The sequence below is a fragment of the Cyrtonyx montezumae genome, unplaced genomic scaffold (genome assembly GCF_038088225.1).
Source record: "Cyrtonyx montezumae isolate F1298 unplaced genomic scaffold, pur_monq_1.0 scaffold_5, whole genome shotgun sequence".
NCBI lineage: Eukaryota > Metazoa > Chordata > Aves > Galliformes > Odontophoridae > Cyrtonyx > Cyrtonyx montezumae.
The window spans coordinates 17,682,000-17,700,403 of NW_027072056.1; the positions used below are offsets into that span (position 1 = coordinate 17,682,000).

Below are 18,404 nucleotides of genomic sequence, written 5' to 3' on the forward strand. Positions count from 1 at the left end.
TTTCAGAGTTGACAAGACAGCTTTCTTCAGAACTGCAGGCTGCCCTACCTGTCACCATGATGGGTAAACAGTGTCACCTTTTCAGGGCCCAGTGAATTATAGAGAAGCGGTAAAGTGCACCATCCATCACAATGGCATTGAGTAGGTTTTTGAAGTAGATTTCAGATATCACAAATGCTGTTTAGACTGTTACCAGAAAGCACAAATTGGACAGCTCATATACAATGGCCATATAATGAATGGACATGACAGGTCGTCAAAGAAAATGAGTCCTGCTATTCTACAAATAACCTTGTCAACATGCAGGTAGAGCTATAGCTCTGCTTCTAGACAGACTGCAATGAACTAATGGTTTTATTCGCTTGAACTTCCAGCACACTAAATACTCAAATGAGACACAATGGAGCAGCAACATCCAAGCAATATTAGTAATTCAACCTGATTACGTGACGTGTAATAGAAGCTCTCTACTAAAGCTATGTCACATATGAATGAAAATTATTCAGATTATGAGTAGCTGTTACTAGAATATCTTTTCACAGGAAAACCCTCATGATTTAGCAATCACAGCCAACTGCAACATATTCAAAATACACAATTTGTAGTTCCACTGCAAGCAATCAACTCACTTTCTGATTGCTGAACCCAGCAACAGCCACCACTTTATACATATCAAAGTTTTTCAACCTCTATTATCTTAAATAGCATAGATCATTCCATAGGATTGAAAGTTAGAAAATTTAGATTGCTACCAATTTCTCTATAGGCTAAACAAATAGGAAAATTTCCCTTTTAGGCAAAATTTGATATAAAAGGGCTCGGCATAGACTTTTACAAGAAAACATTTGAAGTTCCGTGAGGGTGCCAGGTATCTCAAAGCACTGACTGTAGAATTACACAATGAGCCATCCTTTGGCTTCGAAAGGTTTTGCCAAAGCCAAGGGACACCCTTACTGATGAGTACATAGGCAGTCTATGTGGTGCTCATTTCGTAAGAATTCAATTATGGAGAAAAACATCTTGAAATATAACTAAAAATGGTACACGTGTTTCTGGTAATAACATCAAAGATTTTCCCTGGTACATTCGATTTCCTTTAATCTGATGAATTTGTTAGCAACACATTTATTTTCATGAAAGAAATCTCAAAGGCCACAACTGTACTTTTACCTCATTACAGTTACTCTTATTAGGTTATGAGAAAATATATTATGTATTGAGTTTCTAAGTGATAAATGTGATAAGCCAAGCCTGTTCATTAGATTTTTTTCACTTGTCCATAGAAAAACTGAAGCAGATATGATGATGCAAGACTTATCTTGGCTTGCTTCAATTCACTTCATAACATCAAAAACTTCTATATAAAGTTAGTGGGTTTTTAGGAGTTTTACTGATACAGCCCCAGGACACAATGAGCACAAAACTAAACCTGAAAAATAGGCATATAAAGTACACACACACACACAAATAAATAAATAAATAAAATAAAATCAAGAGATGGACAGAAGTGTTATCCCATGAGAGAATGAGAACTCCAGTCCATCCTTCTCCTTATTGGACTGAATCCTTTGGACTAAAGGGCTTCAATGCTTTCTAGAAAGAGAAGTTCAAGCAGGACAGGAAACTGAAGAATCTGAATCTATACCAGCCCTTAGATTTCTCATTGTTCAAATTTCAAAATGATGTTAAGAGTCGGTAAGATGGGCTACTTAGAGTGATGCAATTGTGATGTATTGTGGAAATCTTCTCAGTCAAAGTGACGACATTTAATGAATAAACATTATGCACAAACTGTGTCAAAAACAAAATACACAAAACTTGCACTTTACTACTCAAAATTCAGTAAATGGTATGCTGTAAATAAAATATATTTATAAAACAAAGATATTTTGGAAGAGGTATCTTCCAAACTCAATGCTGTCTGTTCTTACACATGCTCTGTTAAGTTTATTCTCATGACAGAAGAGCATTATCATCAATAAAAGGAACCAAAACATTTAAATGTTCAAAAAAAGACAACCATACGATAGCTATGCAGTTAGAAGTGAAAGTACCGTTTAAATTTTTATGTTTCATAAATATAAATATTGAGATTCACACTAACATGAAGTATACAGAAACGATGACCACTCTGTATATCCCAAATAGATCTGAAAACAAATATACGAAGGCAGACAGCAAAGAGGATAAAACAAGGTAGTCCAAGATCTCATTTCACTCATCAAGTTACTAATCCCAATTGGCAGGATTTTTTTGGCTGACAAAACTTCCTGACAAAAGCTACTGTGAGATAAAAATACAAAGTGTGACCTTCAAGACAAAACAGAGCAGATGCATCAGTGAAACTGCCACAGAAGAAACTATGCAAGACCCGCTAAGAAAAGGCAGGAACTCCCGGACTTAAACAAGTGCTCCAGCAGGTCTCATTGCAAAGAAACTCATCTTTTCTACTGACATCCCTCAAACCAGTACATCAACTAAGATCAAATGTAGTTCTAGATACAGCCCTCAGACTTTACACTCAAGCAACAGGTGACAATACATGAACTCAGATACTTATTAAAAATAATAATTAAAAAAAATCACATGAAGTCCTCAGGACTAATTTTTAAAGTTTGACTTCAGATTTGGGCCACGTTATATTTTAACAGCAGACCCTGGATTATCTTAGGGCTGGGCTTTTCACAACATTTACTTTTTCCAGCCAAGTCCAATGGAAGCTGATGTTCTGTAACTATTTCAACACAAATGACAAACAGTCACATTACCTCAAGAGTTCCTTTGGCAGAGTAAGCTGCATATGAGTACAGGAAGTCTTGGCTACGAAGCGTTCTGGTCACTCTGCTGCACTGCTGCCCATCAGGATAAAAGCATTCACCACTGTTTTTCAGAGTTATTGTGTTTGAAGAAGAGCCTGGTAGGTCAAGCAAAACAGAATAATTTACCAGCCGGACATCTTCAAGGCCATGAGAAGTCCATTGGAGCAGAATTTTCATTGCAATGTCTGAATCATCTTCTCTATGGGATTGTAACAAATCTCTGGAGAAAAACAAACAAACAAATTAAGATCCCTTCCTACCAAGATATCTGCATCTTAGCACAAGCCATCTGTGTTATCTGAATGAAACATGGGATTCATGAGAGATCATCAAACATGCATTTAAAATAATGAACTCGTGCTTCACCATCCTTGGAAATATTTTTTATCAGTTACAAGGCAAAAGCAAATCGTTTTTTTGAAAATAAAAAATATGGGAAGGCTATATAAGAAACACTGCATTGAAATATATAGAATAAGAGGAAATTACAACAGCAAATGTTTCAAAATTCATTTCTGTAGAGCTGATCAAGTTTCTGATAAAGTATCAATTTAACCAACCACTGAATAGAAATGAACACAACCTGAAGCAATATTTCAGAGACTCTAGGGAGGGAGAGCTGCTGAAAATTAGTTATATGTTTGGCTTAATTTCATCAAGTAAAGCAAATCTGCTAAATGGAATAGAATTGTTTCCCCAAATATTGTTTTAGTTGTAGGAAGGTGTTCCTCATCCTTCTTACCTATGCTGAAGGACTGCTTGAGCCAACAGCTTGGCAAACATATTGCTCAAGCCTGAAAATCATTTTGGTAGTATTGGCCAGATGGAGCAACAGGGGACTTCAGGTGAATTTGTTTGGGCTTATATCACTGTTTGACACCTGCTACCAGGCAGGTCATGGAATAAAATCAGTGACAGCACAGAAGGGCCACCTTCCTCCCAGTAAATGCCAGATGAGCATATTTTAAGGATAACTTCAGAGGACATGGTTTTGTAGATACATAGTTATGTAAGAAAAGTAGGCCACAAGTAAAAAAAACACCATTATTCAAATAATAAAGAATTCTCTAAACGCAGTACAAGAAAAGAAAAAATAGGGAATATTTTTTGAGTTTGAGGACGTTCTCACATATTAGGTCTGAAGATCTCAAGACTGAGATACAAGACTAGAGATAACAGAGATACTAACTTCCAAGCACAGAAATACTGACACTGCCTCTTGCTCACAAACTTCACAGAAAGGTCATTTTTCAAGATAGTTCAGCACTTCATGGTCCTTAGTAGAACCTTGAAAATAACACAGCCATCTTGCACACATCACAAGCAAAGGCTGAATAATGTGTAACACCCTTAAAACCATTCCTGCAGACAACAGATATTTGATAATTGGATCAATTGCACATCTCCATTTCCGAGCAATCCAGGAGCTGCAGGCAGGCAGGGTACCAAACGCCCAGAGAACATCGCCATTAAACGCACAGGATTTACTGCCATTCCAAAGACTTCCTTCTCTACCCAACAAAACTTATAGCTCAACAGACCTTTACAAAATAACATTAGAGTAAAATTGTTTGAAGTTGAATAAGCATGCCAATACAAAATGGATTTTAAAGATGTAAAAAAAAAAAAGTTCTGTTGAAATATTTATATTGTAACACAGCCCGCATTACAGTAACAAAGTTAGCAGCATCCAGAGTTCAAAATCTTTACAAGAATGCTGGACTTATGTTAAGACTTCAGAGATCCTGTCAGCAGGAATAACTGTCAAAGGTTATTCTTGCAGCATTAATCTTTTCAATTATCTAAAATAAGTCTTCAAGCAACCTACACAAAATGGACAAGGTATTCAATTTGTAGTATGTACTGTAAGGTTCCAATTTCATCTGCTATTCTGCTATTGTAAAGGCATAAACTTGGGCACTGCAGAGATAAAGAAAGTTGTTTGATTAACACAGCCATTAACAGAAGATCCACACTTCCCATGATGTGGGAAATGGAAATATTAATAGAATAAATACCTGCATGAAACTTACTCCAGGCCAATAAGGTTAGGACAATGACAGAAGGATTCTGTTTCAATAAAAGTAATTAAACATTAAAAGACGACAAAGATACAGTAATCAAATCGCTCCTTTAATAATAGAAGTTACTTTCCACTTCATAATTAAATAAGCATGTCTTTGAAACTTTTGTGACGATACATCTGATTAGGTTAAAGAAATGAGCATACTGGCTATTTACTCCATAATTTCTTTATAGCATGTTAAAATCAAATTGCAAATTATGAGCAAACCCTACATTAAAGTAAATCAGCACATATTAGGCTGCTTTGATAACCAGGTTTCTTAGAATGACTGACCCGCACTTATCCTTGATATAATTCTGTTGACTGCATGAACTTAAATTGAGAAGTAATTTAACCAATTATTTTTTATCATACACTAGCTAGCTAACAAGTGTAACATACAAAAAGAGTATTTCCTAAGACAGATCAAATTTAGAAGTGTCACATTTGTCTGACAGTCCTACCCCAGCTGTTAAAGAAAAACTGCATCGCCTCACATGCACTATACTACACAGCCACTCTACATCGTGTCCCATAATGTACTTATTAAAACTGCCAGAGCATTAAGATTCATAGCAGTAAGACTTGCACTGTGGAAAGAAACTAAGGACAATCGTGTTTCTCACTTCTGCTCACAGCAGCATACTCTGTAGGGATCAATAGCAATGAGATTGCCAATTTCCATTTACATTGCGACCTCTAATAACCTCAGCCAAATTTTTGTCCTCCTCTACATTCAAACAACACTATTCAGCTACTTCGGTCAATGGGAAAAAAAAACAACAAAACGTAATGGTCAGATCTTGAGTTGCTGTAAAACTGCATAATTTATTGCAGTGGAGCCAGCACCAACGTTAAGATTTGGTTTCAAGTTAAAATCAAGACTGAGGGTAACAATAACAGTCAGAATATTATTGAGCCTTAATCTGATGCTCTCAAAGGGATTTATACAAGTTAATTTTGTTTGCTTTCTAATATAGATCAGATGTGGCTGAGATACTGAACTGACAGATCAAAACAAGCCGAACACTTGTTTACACGGATACTCTGCTCCATCTCAAATATGCTCCGTTTCTGAACTGAGAACAATGAACATAACTGTACTTAAAATGGATACATTGGAAAGTCCAAAGCAATATTTCTGAAGACATTCATAGACTTCCCCTTGTAACACCACTATTTAACAGATGATTATAAAAGATAAAGGAACACGTGTGTGCACACAAAATAAAGAAATTTCATTTTAAAATTGGTAACCACGGGAAACACAGAGTTGAAGCAGATTAAAAGTCATTTGTTATCCACAACATAATTCCTTTGGACACAACTTCCGAAAGGAAAAAAAGGTGATGCACAAAGTCCAGCTGCTTGGTGCTGCTAACACAGTGGGATACTGCAAAACACTCCTGACAACTTACAGAGGTCACACTAACAAAGGATGAATTAGCAGTGTCAGTATCACAACTCCTTATCAGGTAATCATATCCATCTGTTACAAACAAACAAAAAACAAAACAACCACAGAACCAATTCTAAAACTGCAATGGTTTCATAGACTTCGTTTTGAAAATATGGGATAAAATTTTCCCTCAAGTGTGAATAGCTTCATGTTTTTCTTTAATTTTCTTTAAAGATTTAATGTCTATATTGAAATGAGTGTGGAAACCAGCCGATGTTTGCTGCCATATTAAAAATAATAACCTCAGTTCCAGTTTTGCACAGTCAGAAATGCATCTATTTTTTTTATTTTCTCAATTTTTAATGGTTAATTTTTACTATTCTGTCTCCACAAATCCACTGAACTTGCAGTTTAAGTAACAAATGAGAACAAATATAACCTCGGAATTTTCAGCTGGACGGCTGCCCCCAAAGTTTGGAGGTCACAACAAATTTGCCAGACTGTATGGTTAATAACTACGTTAAAGTGTTACGTTGGCCAGTATACTGCTTACAACTGTAGATAGTGGCAGACGATTAAAAAAAAAAATGTAAGAAACATGATATGGGGTTATTATATTTACAGACTTTCCGTGCATATGTGTTTTTTTCCTACCCACAAACATGGTCCAGGCAGAATTTTCAAGATTTATACACGTGCTCAGGATTGCAGAACTCATTTCAGTCCAGCATGAGCTGAGACATAGCTCTTTCAGAAATGCTGGGCAAGTGAGTGCTCAGCACTGGCACCCACTAACTGCTCAGCAAGTGCACAATGCTTTTTTCACAGTAGCAGGTAGAGTATCTATTTGTATCCATCGCATTTACATTTCCACAGAGCGCTGTAAATGCTTCCAGGAAATACCACCTGCCCAAGCCACATCTGCCTGCATTTTAATTACACATTCCTGTTAATTAGGGTGCTCAATTGGCTGGTCTCCTGCCTGCCCACTCAGATCTCCCATGGTCTGAACCGACTGCCTCAAATCTGCAAATTCCAAAAGAAAAGAGATGGAAGTACAACAGAGGAGAAGTATTTATCAGCAGGTTAAAACACTTCAGAGAAACACTCTGATGGTGTTTGCAGCACAAATGCAGCGCAAAGCCGTGGTTAAACACAAGTCAGCCTCAACATGGCCAGATGCTCTTCTACACACCCGTTCCCAGCTCAGCAGGCTGAGTTCCACCCACAGCACACACTGCTCTGGAAGGCAGCAAAGGGTCCTCGTGGAGAGCAGGGCTTGCTGCCAAGCCCATCCTGTGCCACCGTGCTGGCAGAGGTTTATGTGCAGCTCATCTGGAAACAGTGATGGATGTTTGCTCTTGTCTGAGTCAGAGGAAAGCTGACATCACGTTATTCACAGGTAACTACTGCTTTTGCCATCAAAGCATTTACAGATCTGCATCAACGTGTCTATGAATGCAACACAGTACCTACAGTAAAGTCATCAAGCTATTAACATCAAGCAGTATGATTAACAGCAGTCTTCATCTTCCACAGAGACTGAATAAATGTAATTCATAGAACCATAAAAAAATACATATTATCAGATGATAGAACACCATCTCTAGATTTGGTTATCCAGTTTTTAGCAGAAAAATGGTTTTGATTTATTATTTCAAAGTCATGTGCACCTTAAGTCTTCTACTGAGCAAATGAAGTGTGCAAAAGCAGGTGCTGAAGCACTTTTCAACAAAAATATTTTGTACTATGTCCAGATCCACCTGGCTATTAGACTTTCCCAGGGGTACGTGAGGATATGAACCCTTCTCCTACCACGTTCTAATCACAAGCACAACAGCTGTAGGTCAAACCTCTCATTTTCCCGTGGAATTCTTTGTCACAGGATTGAAGAACAGGCTCAGATCTTGGCCCATGCTGGCTTCCAAGCGTGGCTATTTTGTACATTGTTTTGCTCACTGCAGGACTACTAAGCACATTGGTGCTCCTCACTGCATCAGACAGTCAAATCTCTTTTATGTATCTTAAATAAAAGCAACCAGGATAGCTCAAATCTCACTCACCAACATCATGATGCAAGCCAAACTTGCACTCCACACAGATGGGGAAAGGCACTGAAGAATGACTGATTCTCTCACTCAGTGTTTCTGAAGTCTACCAGAAAACAAACATTCATTGTTACCATGCATTTTACACTGCAAAGTCATAAACTGGCCACAGGTGAGTTTTCCAAAGCTTTCTAAGAGATGTGGATGTCAGTTATGCTGACAACTAGCCAGCATCAGTATCTTTCAAATGTTTTGGAAGATAAGAATGCCAATACTAGTTCCAACAAAGATCTGTTGAATGATTGCTCAGAAAAAGAATAAAAAACATGGCAAGCACACTGAAAATCTCTTCTAGTCTGCTTGTCTGCTTCAAGCTTAGAAGACTTCTGAAAAATCTAAGCTCAGAATGAAGGGAAAGGCAATGGCAGATAACCAGTCCTACATTACCAAAACAAAAAAGGATGATAGTCACAATCTGGTTAATCACAATCCAGTCAAAGAAAGATTTCCTTACCCATCCCCAGGATCAGGGCTCATCAAGTACTCCAAAAGAAGGATCTCTACCTGGAGATCCCTCCCCTTGCAGCAGCCAGCCCTTAAATGAGGCTAAAAGGGGCTTGGAAGAGGTGGGGGGGAGGGGGGAAGAACCAGGTTACCAGGTTGCATAGGTGAATTACTTTCACTTGAGCACCCAGGGCTGGCTGTGTTTCAGGTGCCCAATCACAACTTCTGGCCATGACTTAGAAATACCCATACAACTTGTGACTTGGCTGAGAATATTCACCAGAACTTTCAGCAATAATATGCAATTCTAAATGAAACAAAAAAGATTATTTAGAGATCCGTTTATTTAATGAGCAACAGTTCTTACGTTGTGGACTCTCTCATTGTAGAAACACTGCAAAACCCAATGCCTTGCTGATCCTAGCATCAGACACAACATAAAAAATATTTTTTAAATGTTTCTTTTTATGTTACAGTAAACTCCACACATTCACAGTTCTAGAGCCCATGACATTTTCATGATCTACCAACAGAAAACTATTGATTACATCTTATTATTGATGGAGAAAGAAAATTATCAAAAGCAGTTCTACGACCTATGTGTTAATACAACAAGTTGAATTGTCACAACAGTGAGAACACTGCCAGATCTACCAGCAATTCAACAGCTGAACTGTCAGCAAGCAGCCCATCTGCAAATGTGCTACATTTTAAAAGAAATCTCTCATCTGGAGTCTACAAAATATTGTGTGTCCCCTAGCACTCAAATCTAGAAATTGCTGGGCAAAAAAAGCAACAGTTCAGTTAATTCAGATTAGCTAAAAGGTTTACATGAAAAATAAAATGGGTTGCAGATGATCAACATTACTGCATTACTTTACAAATCAGTTTATCAACAGAGCACAGAAGTACAGTAAAATGCATTGGCCAAAGTAGAGCTTGCATAAACAAGCTTATTTTACTGTACAGTTGCAAGGGACTATTGGGCATGAATAATCATTGACAATCATGGAGGCAAAATTGTGAAAAGCTATCGACTTGGATATTAAACCAGATGTCTAAGAAATGAGAAACAACACTGAGGTAGTTTAGGAAAATGTTTAGTATGAGCAAATGACTCAAAGGCAAATAGGAAAACAACCACAGAAGCGGACATAGAAACAAGATTGCCTGATTCATGATTGAGGTTTCAGTTATCAAACCATCTTACACTTCATTTAAAGCCATCTTTAACTATTTTTATAAAATCACTCCGTTTTTCCATGACACATCTTGCTTAATTATTCAGTGCAGAGGCAGATGAGAGTGTCATTTAGTATTTCTCCCCCATCATTCTGGAGACACTGAAAAAAAAGGATGGTGATCATTATCCATTTCAGAATAGTTAATGAACCACAGAAACCTTAATATGGAGAATGACAGTTTCAGACTCTCAGATGGGCTATTAATCAAAATCCTAAAGACCATTTATGCCAGATGCCAAAGGAGGAGACAGAAGATACCTTTTAAATTGTATACTTCAGTGTAAAAGAAGTCATTGCAATGATTGACTGTCCCTTATATTTACGGATGTGATTAGGTAAAAAGCCCAATATTTAGGCAAGCAAGTAAATTTTCCTTCTACTACTGAACTCAGTCTTCAAGAGCTTACCACAAAGACTGATCCACCACAGTTCTTGTTCTTAATACAGCAAACTATTTTCAGCAGATGAATTGATTATAAGAAAATTTATACATGTATGCACAAAATGGAAATGTGTACACAAGAAACCTCTTCTTCATTAAAAAAACCTAATTTGCTAAAATCATCTCAAAATGATGCCATTTTATTTTAAATCAGTAATATTACCACAACTGTCTTTGTCCTGCTAACTTTCATAATTGCTAATTTTCCCTGGCACAGGTTTACTGCTACAGTATGTGAGTTGGGGTGCAGGGGAGACATCACAATCTAAATCATCATCCAATTATATCGGAAGCATTTCAAATCAACTTACACTATGTCCTAAGATGCAGCATTATTCTGACAACCTAATTTTTTTTTCCTTTGGACATACAAGAATATCTTAGCCCCTGTTTTATATATATCAAAGAGAATACACAATTACCTGAAATGTATAGGTCTAATTATTCTACAAAGAGTTTTATCACTATTTTCTCCTAAAGCAACAAAAGGTTGTTCCAAACAACTCACACAGTGAGCTCCAAACAATAGTGCCCGGCATCTTCCAACAAGCTGCAACATGAGGGCAGGGCATACTGCAGCTGAAGGAGGACAAAGAGAAGTCCCCCAGCTTGAAAGTGTTGCCCATAACTCTGCTTTCTCAGGCTGAGAGCTGACCAGCAAAACTTCACTATGATACAATCTTCTTTTCTTTGCAGACCACAGGGAATATTACCAGTGTTTCAATAAAATGAGAGCAGCTGTATAATCAAGTCCAGGTGATACCTTTTACTGTCTGAGAAACATTTACTTACAGTAAAAGACAAATTCTATACAGATGTGAAAAGCAACAGATTCTTCACTAATGCTCTTCTTTATAAAGAAAATCTATTGATCAAAAACATTCAAACGTTGCTTTTTATGTAGAGAATCTGCTGATCAAAAACAATCTCAATACTGCCCAACTGGCAATACTTTATTCCTTTCATTTCCCAATCATTAGGTTACATGGCGAATAGAAAAGCAATTAGATTGAATGTCAGGTGTTATTCTGGCAGTACTGGACATCTTTATTTAAACTGTATTATTTAACTTTTGAATAAAATCCCATTTTCAGGAGGACACTGAGGAATTAAGAAAGCATCCTAACCCAAAATCCTAGAAAAACTTAGAAAAGCTACCTATTATTTGAAGACTTTGAATGACTTGGAATTAGATAAACCCCCAAATGTTTAATTTTTAAAATGAAAGAGAAAGTGAAAGCTTCATTTTATCTCATAAATCTCAAAAAGTTAACCCTACAGACAGAAAAGCCTCAGCTAACCAGAACACAGTGTCATGAAACATTTCTGTTACCTGTTTCATTTTTGTCATCTGTGTATGTTAAGTTCCCAGAGCAATTCTACTGAAGCTGGAGAGATTTCTAACCAACGAGTCAGCTTAGACATTTTATGAAAACTTTAACAAGTTCAGCCAGGTGCATTACTTAAAATGAAAACTGCAGCTAACAAAAGAGAGAAAGGAAACAATACAATTCCTACATACTCATGCAATAAAAACGTTATCATGAATGCCATACTATATGGCTTAGTTCAGATAATCTCCATCTCAACAGCCGAACTGTGTTTCAGGCTATATATATATACTTATCTTGAATTACTGACATCTTTGAATAGACACATCAATTTGAATAAATAACTGAGGAAATAAACACCTACAACCAAAACATTGCACTGAAATTACTTATTCTATATTGCAGATAAACATGTGGATATCCAAAAAGCTCTCTCCAGCGGACCAAGCAAAAAATTCTAAAAAGAGAGACCCAGAAGAGGCAATAAGAGGCCATAAGAGACAATTTGGTTCATGACAGGCTCAGCTCACCCTGCTGCCACTGCAGGTAGATGATTTCCTGCCCTGTTCCAGGTAGAGTCCCTGCCCATCCTAAATAATCTCACCACCTCCCACTACCTTTGAGCATGCTATTTCTTCAGTTCCACCATAGATGCTAAGAACAGAACAATCTTCTTTTTTTTTTGCAATTTATTTTTTTAAACAGACTTGAAGATTGCTTCTATTGATCTGATCTTTTCCTCCCTTAAGCCAAGCACCCTCAAATCAATGTATCCCTTTCTTAGAGCTCCTGCCCCAAAAATCTGACTGCTGTTCCCACTTTCTTCTGGCCTGCTTCCATCAAGTCTCCACTTCTCCTGAAATGCAGTTCCACAAAATGGACCTTGCAGATATGCCACCTGCATTTAAAATGCATTATTAGCATCCAATTACTATTTGCCCTCATAAAAGTCTTTTCTTTTTCTCCTGCTGTCCCTTTATTCTGATTTCCTCGCTACAGCTCTCCAGTGAGTTCACACAGCCCTTCAGCTTTGCTGACCTCCAACTTCAGAATGGCAAACTTACATTTCCTTTACATAAGTGGAATGGCCCTGAGTACATCTTTATATGCTCATCTAAAACAGAACTTTATTCTTCCCTGCTTCAGATTGTACTTTAACACTTTTTGGGCATGCAACCATTCCTTCTTTTCCCTTTGCAATCTCAGAAGTGTGACTCATTCCCTCCAGAAATCTCTTTACCAATATTTTCTTGCCTGTTCTAGATTTCTCTTAGAGTCTTTGTGCTGCTTTATCTGAAAGTGAAATAAAAAGAAGTGCACTGCCTCACAAACAGTAGGCTATGTTTTCATCGAGTAATACTTACATTACTTTCAGCGTCTTTTTCAGATCCAACTAAAATTTCAAAGTCAATTTTGAAGAAATAAAGCATAAATAAAAGACAAAAACAACAGCAACATGCAGGTGTTCAGGAATTAGAATCAAGGCTAAAAAATGCCCCCTAGTACTGAACACACTTTAATGTGCAATCACCTGAATTGCTTACTGCAAGTACAAATGGGCTATTGTAGTACGGCAATGTTTAAACCTGAAGGCCGGAGGGGGGTGGCTGTTGCTAGGCAGTAAAGAGGAAAGTGCTCTATTCCAAAGCTGCAGTATCAATTAAATGTTGGGGGGAGGAGGGGGAGGTGGGAGGGAAAGCAGAATCATTATATATGAATGGTAAATTTCACTATATTTTCTCATCTCTCTCCCTACAAAGATATTATGATTCTGAGTCTTAGCTTGCCCTTAATGTGGTGTTAAATAAGGTATGCATGGACAGGAGGACACAAAAACACTTAAATTCAGCAGTGGTGCAAGATGCAGGTTTTTACTGGGTATGTGACTGTTGAACATGGTTATGTAGATACACTGCAGAAAATAAAAATGTTGCCATGGTCATCTGCTATTGCTTCTTATATCTACTATAAAAATGGTCATCTATTTAACTATCTCCTGGGTGAAGGAATTCTGAAAGGCAGAGGCTGTATTTGTTATTAGCACCACTAATGCTTGGATTATGCAACCACATTTCACCCCAAATTCCTTGAGAATCTGTGACATTAACAAATACATAAAAGGATAAACATCAAAATGGAAAAAAAAATAACAAGAGGTCTAGTCTAAATGCACTTAATCAAGCTGAACTACACAACTTCCGATTTATTTACTTTAATTGAGGGAGAAAAGTAAAAGCACAGCTTTAGTGATGCAGCTACAGTCAAACATTTATGCCAGACAGAAGTTAAACTTGACAATTAGCTGTAACTATGCCTGAAAGAGTAGCCTCTAAACCACAGGCATCCATAAAGACTTTAGGGAAAAGACAAACTGGGTTGAATTTAGTCTTCCAAAAGAAAAACGTACCTTGTTTAACACACACGGATACAAAAACAAGGTCACTGTAAGCAGTCCAAAGTGCACTGCATCCATTCTTCAGCTGCTTCCTCCATTCACCCGAACAGTTGAACCCCATGCCCCAAGCTGCTGCCTGCCCAGCAGCAGAGCTGAGTCCTTCACAATGAACAAAATTCTGCCAGAGCAACACACAGCTGGCATTGGAGGACACAGCACTTCATGGGCATTAATTCCTCAGAGCACCACACTGCCGTACTAGTTTACAGATTTCAGACATATTTTAATAAACTGACTTAAGTTATACAAGTGGAAATATTAAAAACGTAGAATCATTGAATGGCTCAGGTTGGAAGGGACCTCAGATATCATCTAATTCCAATCTCTCTGCTGTGGGCAGGGTAGATACAAAGCAACAACACGTCATCCCAGTGTAAAGTGTCAGCTCTCTTCCTCTTCCCCAGTTGAAACTATACTCAAAAGAAGCTGCTTTTAAATGAAAATATATAAATACATTTAAATCCAACTATATTTCTTCCAGCATACAGGCCAGCAACAAAGACACTGAGGACAGAGTTCATTAAATTCTGAATTTGGGTTAGATGTTTAACCAAGTTACTTCTATTAAGAGCTTCACTTTAAAGACCAGCAACAATTATTCTGAGACCTGAGAAATTTGAGGTATGTTAGATGGTAAAAAAAGAGCAGGAAGACAACATTGCCGTGAGTCCTGCTACAGAAGAAAAATAATCCTGTAACACACGTAAGATTAGAATCCACAGTCTTTCCCTCAGTATATCTCATCATCAGTTAAAATAAATACCACATCTGGTCTACTTTAGAATTCACTTTATCTGATGCCATTGTAGCAGACCACAGGAGGAGCTGCTAAACGTTCTCAGAGAAATTGATAGTTCTGTCAACAAAATACAGTATCAGCTGTGATTCTTATCTTAGCATGGTGTTACCAAGGTGCCTACCAAGGAATCAGGAGTACAAAATGGCTTCAATCTCTACTTTGAATCGTATTTGGGAGCTACTTCTCTATACGAATCTCCAAATACAAGATTTACCTAGTAAAGACAGGAACATCATATAAACACTGAGTCTTGGTGTACATATGAGAAGAACAAAAAGGCTGCAGACATCCAAGCACCTGCCAGTCACTGTGAACCAAGGCAAAGTCCTTACAACACTTTCCTCAGCGACAGAAATCACCACTGCTACACACAGAAGGAAAACTCCACTCCATCCTTTGCTTTATTTTTTTCTTCCTAGGGAACTCTGCGTTATAAAAACAATCACATCCTGGCTATACCCTTTTCTTCTTCATGACTTTTTTTTTTTTTTTTTAATTTGCTTTTGGGTTGTTTGCTCATATTTTTGAGCTGTCGGTTCACTCAAACCATATACTCAGCTCTTTTCACTGATCTTTGTTAGAACTTCTCTAGGGCCTCCCCTCACCAACCTTCTCCTCCTACTGCAAATAGTACTTTGGTAACCTCAGCCTTGAATGGCTTCACCTCTGCTCTCCTCCTTTAGCATAAATCACTGCTGAAGCATCCCTTGCTAACTCCAGCCACTGCTCCAACATAACTTGATACTTTGCATACTAAGCAGGCAGAATCAGCTAACAAACTGTAAGATGCGCTTGAGCCTTGGGACTGAAGAAATAGTGAATGTATCAAATAGATCTTGAGTGAAGAAAGAAAGGAAGAACTCAATCTGATAAGGGAGTTGACTCCACATCCACCCCGGACCTTCGACCTGCATATCATGAGAGAAAGCACTAAGAGGAAATACTCCAGAAACGTGGGCTTATGAAAATAATTTACACACAATATTCAGCTAGTGAGTCAGGAGGGGAACAGCCTATGAAAGCATTTTGTCTCCTTGTACTCAAGCTGTAAAATATTTGATAAAAGAGGTATCACCCAAGATTATTTGGCACTGTGTCCACAAGTGTGCTCTCTGGGCAAAAAAAAAAAAAAAAGCACAAATCTTAACAAAGATGAGTGAAATTCTTTACTATTAGTATTAATCCTTTACTATGTTCTAAATTTTATTTAAAATATTATCATACACTGCTTTTTTTTTTTTTTTTTTTTTTTTTGAGGAACAAAAGAGTAGCTTATCAAAGTTTGCTCTTGGTTGATTTTTTTTTTTGAAAAAAGTCATTATGCCTTATCTTATCTTCTGTTCACCTTGACCACTATATAGGAGATGTGGTTTAATGACACATTTATATGAAGACAATAATAGCTTTATGGCTTACTATGCTACGTTGCTAGGATGCACTTCTTAAATCATCAACAAAATTACCCTCAGTAGCTATATATTTAGTATACCTATCAGCAACTGGGAAAACTGAATTAATCAAATTATCCATAGCTAAGACCTATCTATCTATCTATATATATGTTAATAGATTATTAACATCTCAGGTCCATATTTAAACATAAAATATATATATATTCTAGAATAAAAATGATGAGCACTGGAAATAGAAGGATTATTAAAGACTTAAGAAGCTGGTTCATAAGCCCATTTTCTGCCAGTTACAAAAGCTTCACATTGAAGACTAGCAATTCAGCAGCACCACACATTTCTGAGAAGACATCTCACCAGGAATATCACCTGAATGGTTTTTCCTTTTCCAATCACTCAGGCTGTAGCCCCAGTCTCAAAATACTACCAACTGTTCTGCCTTCAAATATGCTGCTACCTTAGCACTACTTGAAATTTACCCTATAAATTCACGTGGCTCTCCAGTTGCAGCTGTTTCAGCTAAATAGATGATTAGTATTATCCCCAGCCCTCCCTTAGCCCTTTGCTCTCCATCTGAAAATTACTGTTTATGCTGTTCTTTTGATGCTGACCTCAATCAAAATGAGCTAGGTTTATTTACACATTTCAAATATTATACATTTGGTAGTCCAGCTCATCAGCAAACTATCAAAATATTTTTCTGTTGTAAGATCTCTCCCTGAGACTAACGATAAGCTCTTGACAAGCCTCCATCCAAGTTGAATAAAATTTTAGCATTTATCTTGAACCTATAGTGGGCAATAGCTGCTTTATTTCCTGAAATGACATTACCACATCAAAAGTTTTTAGCTGAATGGCCCCTGCCTCTGTAAAGGTTTGCTATTAATAGGATAAAATAAACTGTATGATTCCAACAACCAGGTTAAAATTCCATAAGTAGACAGAAGATGTGAAATGAGACCAAGTGGTCACTACTGAATCAAGTACAGTATCCCCTGCAACTAAAGCAACTTTCAAGAAGCTGCATATGCTTTTACAATTGTAGAATGAGTGGAAGAAAACAAAGGGAACACTGTTTCTATTAGTTAATATTTCCAGAACAATTATGTATCACAGAATCATAGAATGTGTGAACTAATGTACATTAAGCATGTTTCTACATGCTGCCAAATTAAGGATAAAGCCCCAAAAAGATTAAGTCAAAAAATGAATACTTTTTTCCTACAAACCAGAAAATTGCTTAGATGGATCATGAGTATGTAATTATAAAACCATTTCAAGTACTACATTTTGTTTGTTCAAAAGTCAATGACATAATTATGTAACTATATAGGCACAGTAGGCTAGACATACATAGATGTGAGTGTGCATGCGTACACGCATAGTGAGCTGGTAGCACATGAACAGCAAGTTAATCTGCATCTCTTACTTTCCAGTTTAAGGCTGACTGCAGAAAGACCACAAGAGTTCACTGCAACTCCTGATGACAGCAAGCAAACAAGATGTTTGGAACACAACCTGCTTTCCCTACCCTAGGACACATCTAACCACAGCTCAGCTTGTCTCAGGATAGATGAAGCATGAAGCCCAGGAGACACAGCTACAAGGGACTGCTCCCTCCACTGGGCAACCTCCTGCACTCAGCCTCACTCACCTGGGAGAAATCCTCTCAACAGCTTCCAGCTGCTGTTGGCTTCCACATTAAACAGGGAAAAAACACACATTAGGCTGTCCTGCTGGGTAAACGTATTCACCTGTTTCTCCAGGCTTCTTTGTAAAATGCCACTGAGTCTGCAGGGTCACAGCTGCAGACTGTGACTTACAAAGACATTTGAAGAATCAAAGAGAAAAGAATAGACATTTTGTTACTGAATAAAAAGTTTAAGTAA

General features: G+C 37.4%; 1 protein-coding gene across 1 annotated transcript in view; it reads right to left on the reverse strand.

Moving 5' to 3' along the window:
- The window catches only part of NAALADL2 (N-acetylated alpha-linked acidic dipeptidase like 2), a 264,780-nt gene that overhangs the window by 136,951 nt on the left and 109,425 nt on the right, over positions 1–18,404 (reverse strand). Inside the window, exon 3 of the mRNA XM_065748482.1 lies at positions 2,769–3,039. Within this exon, the coding sequence (XP_065604554.1) occupies positions 2,769–3,039 (271 nt within the window). The remainder of the gene's footprint in view (positions 1–2,768; positions 3,040–18,404) is intronic.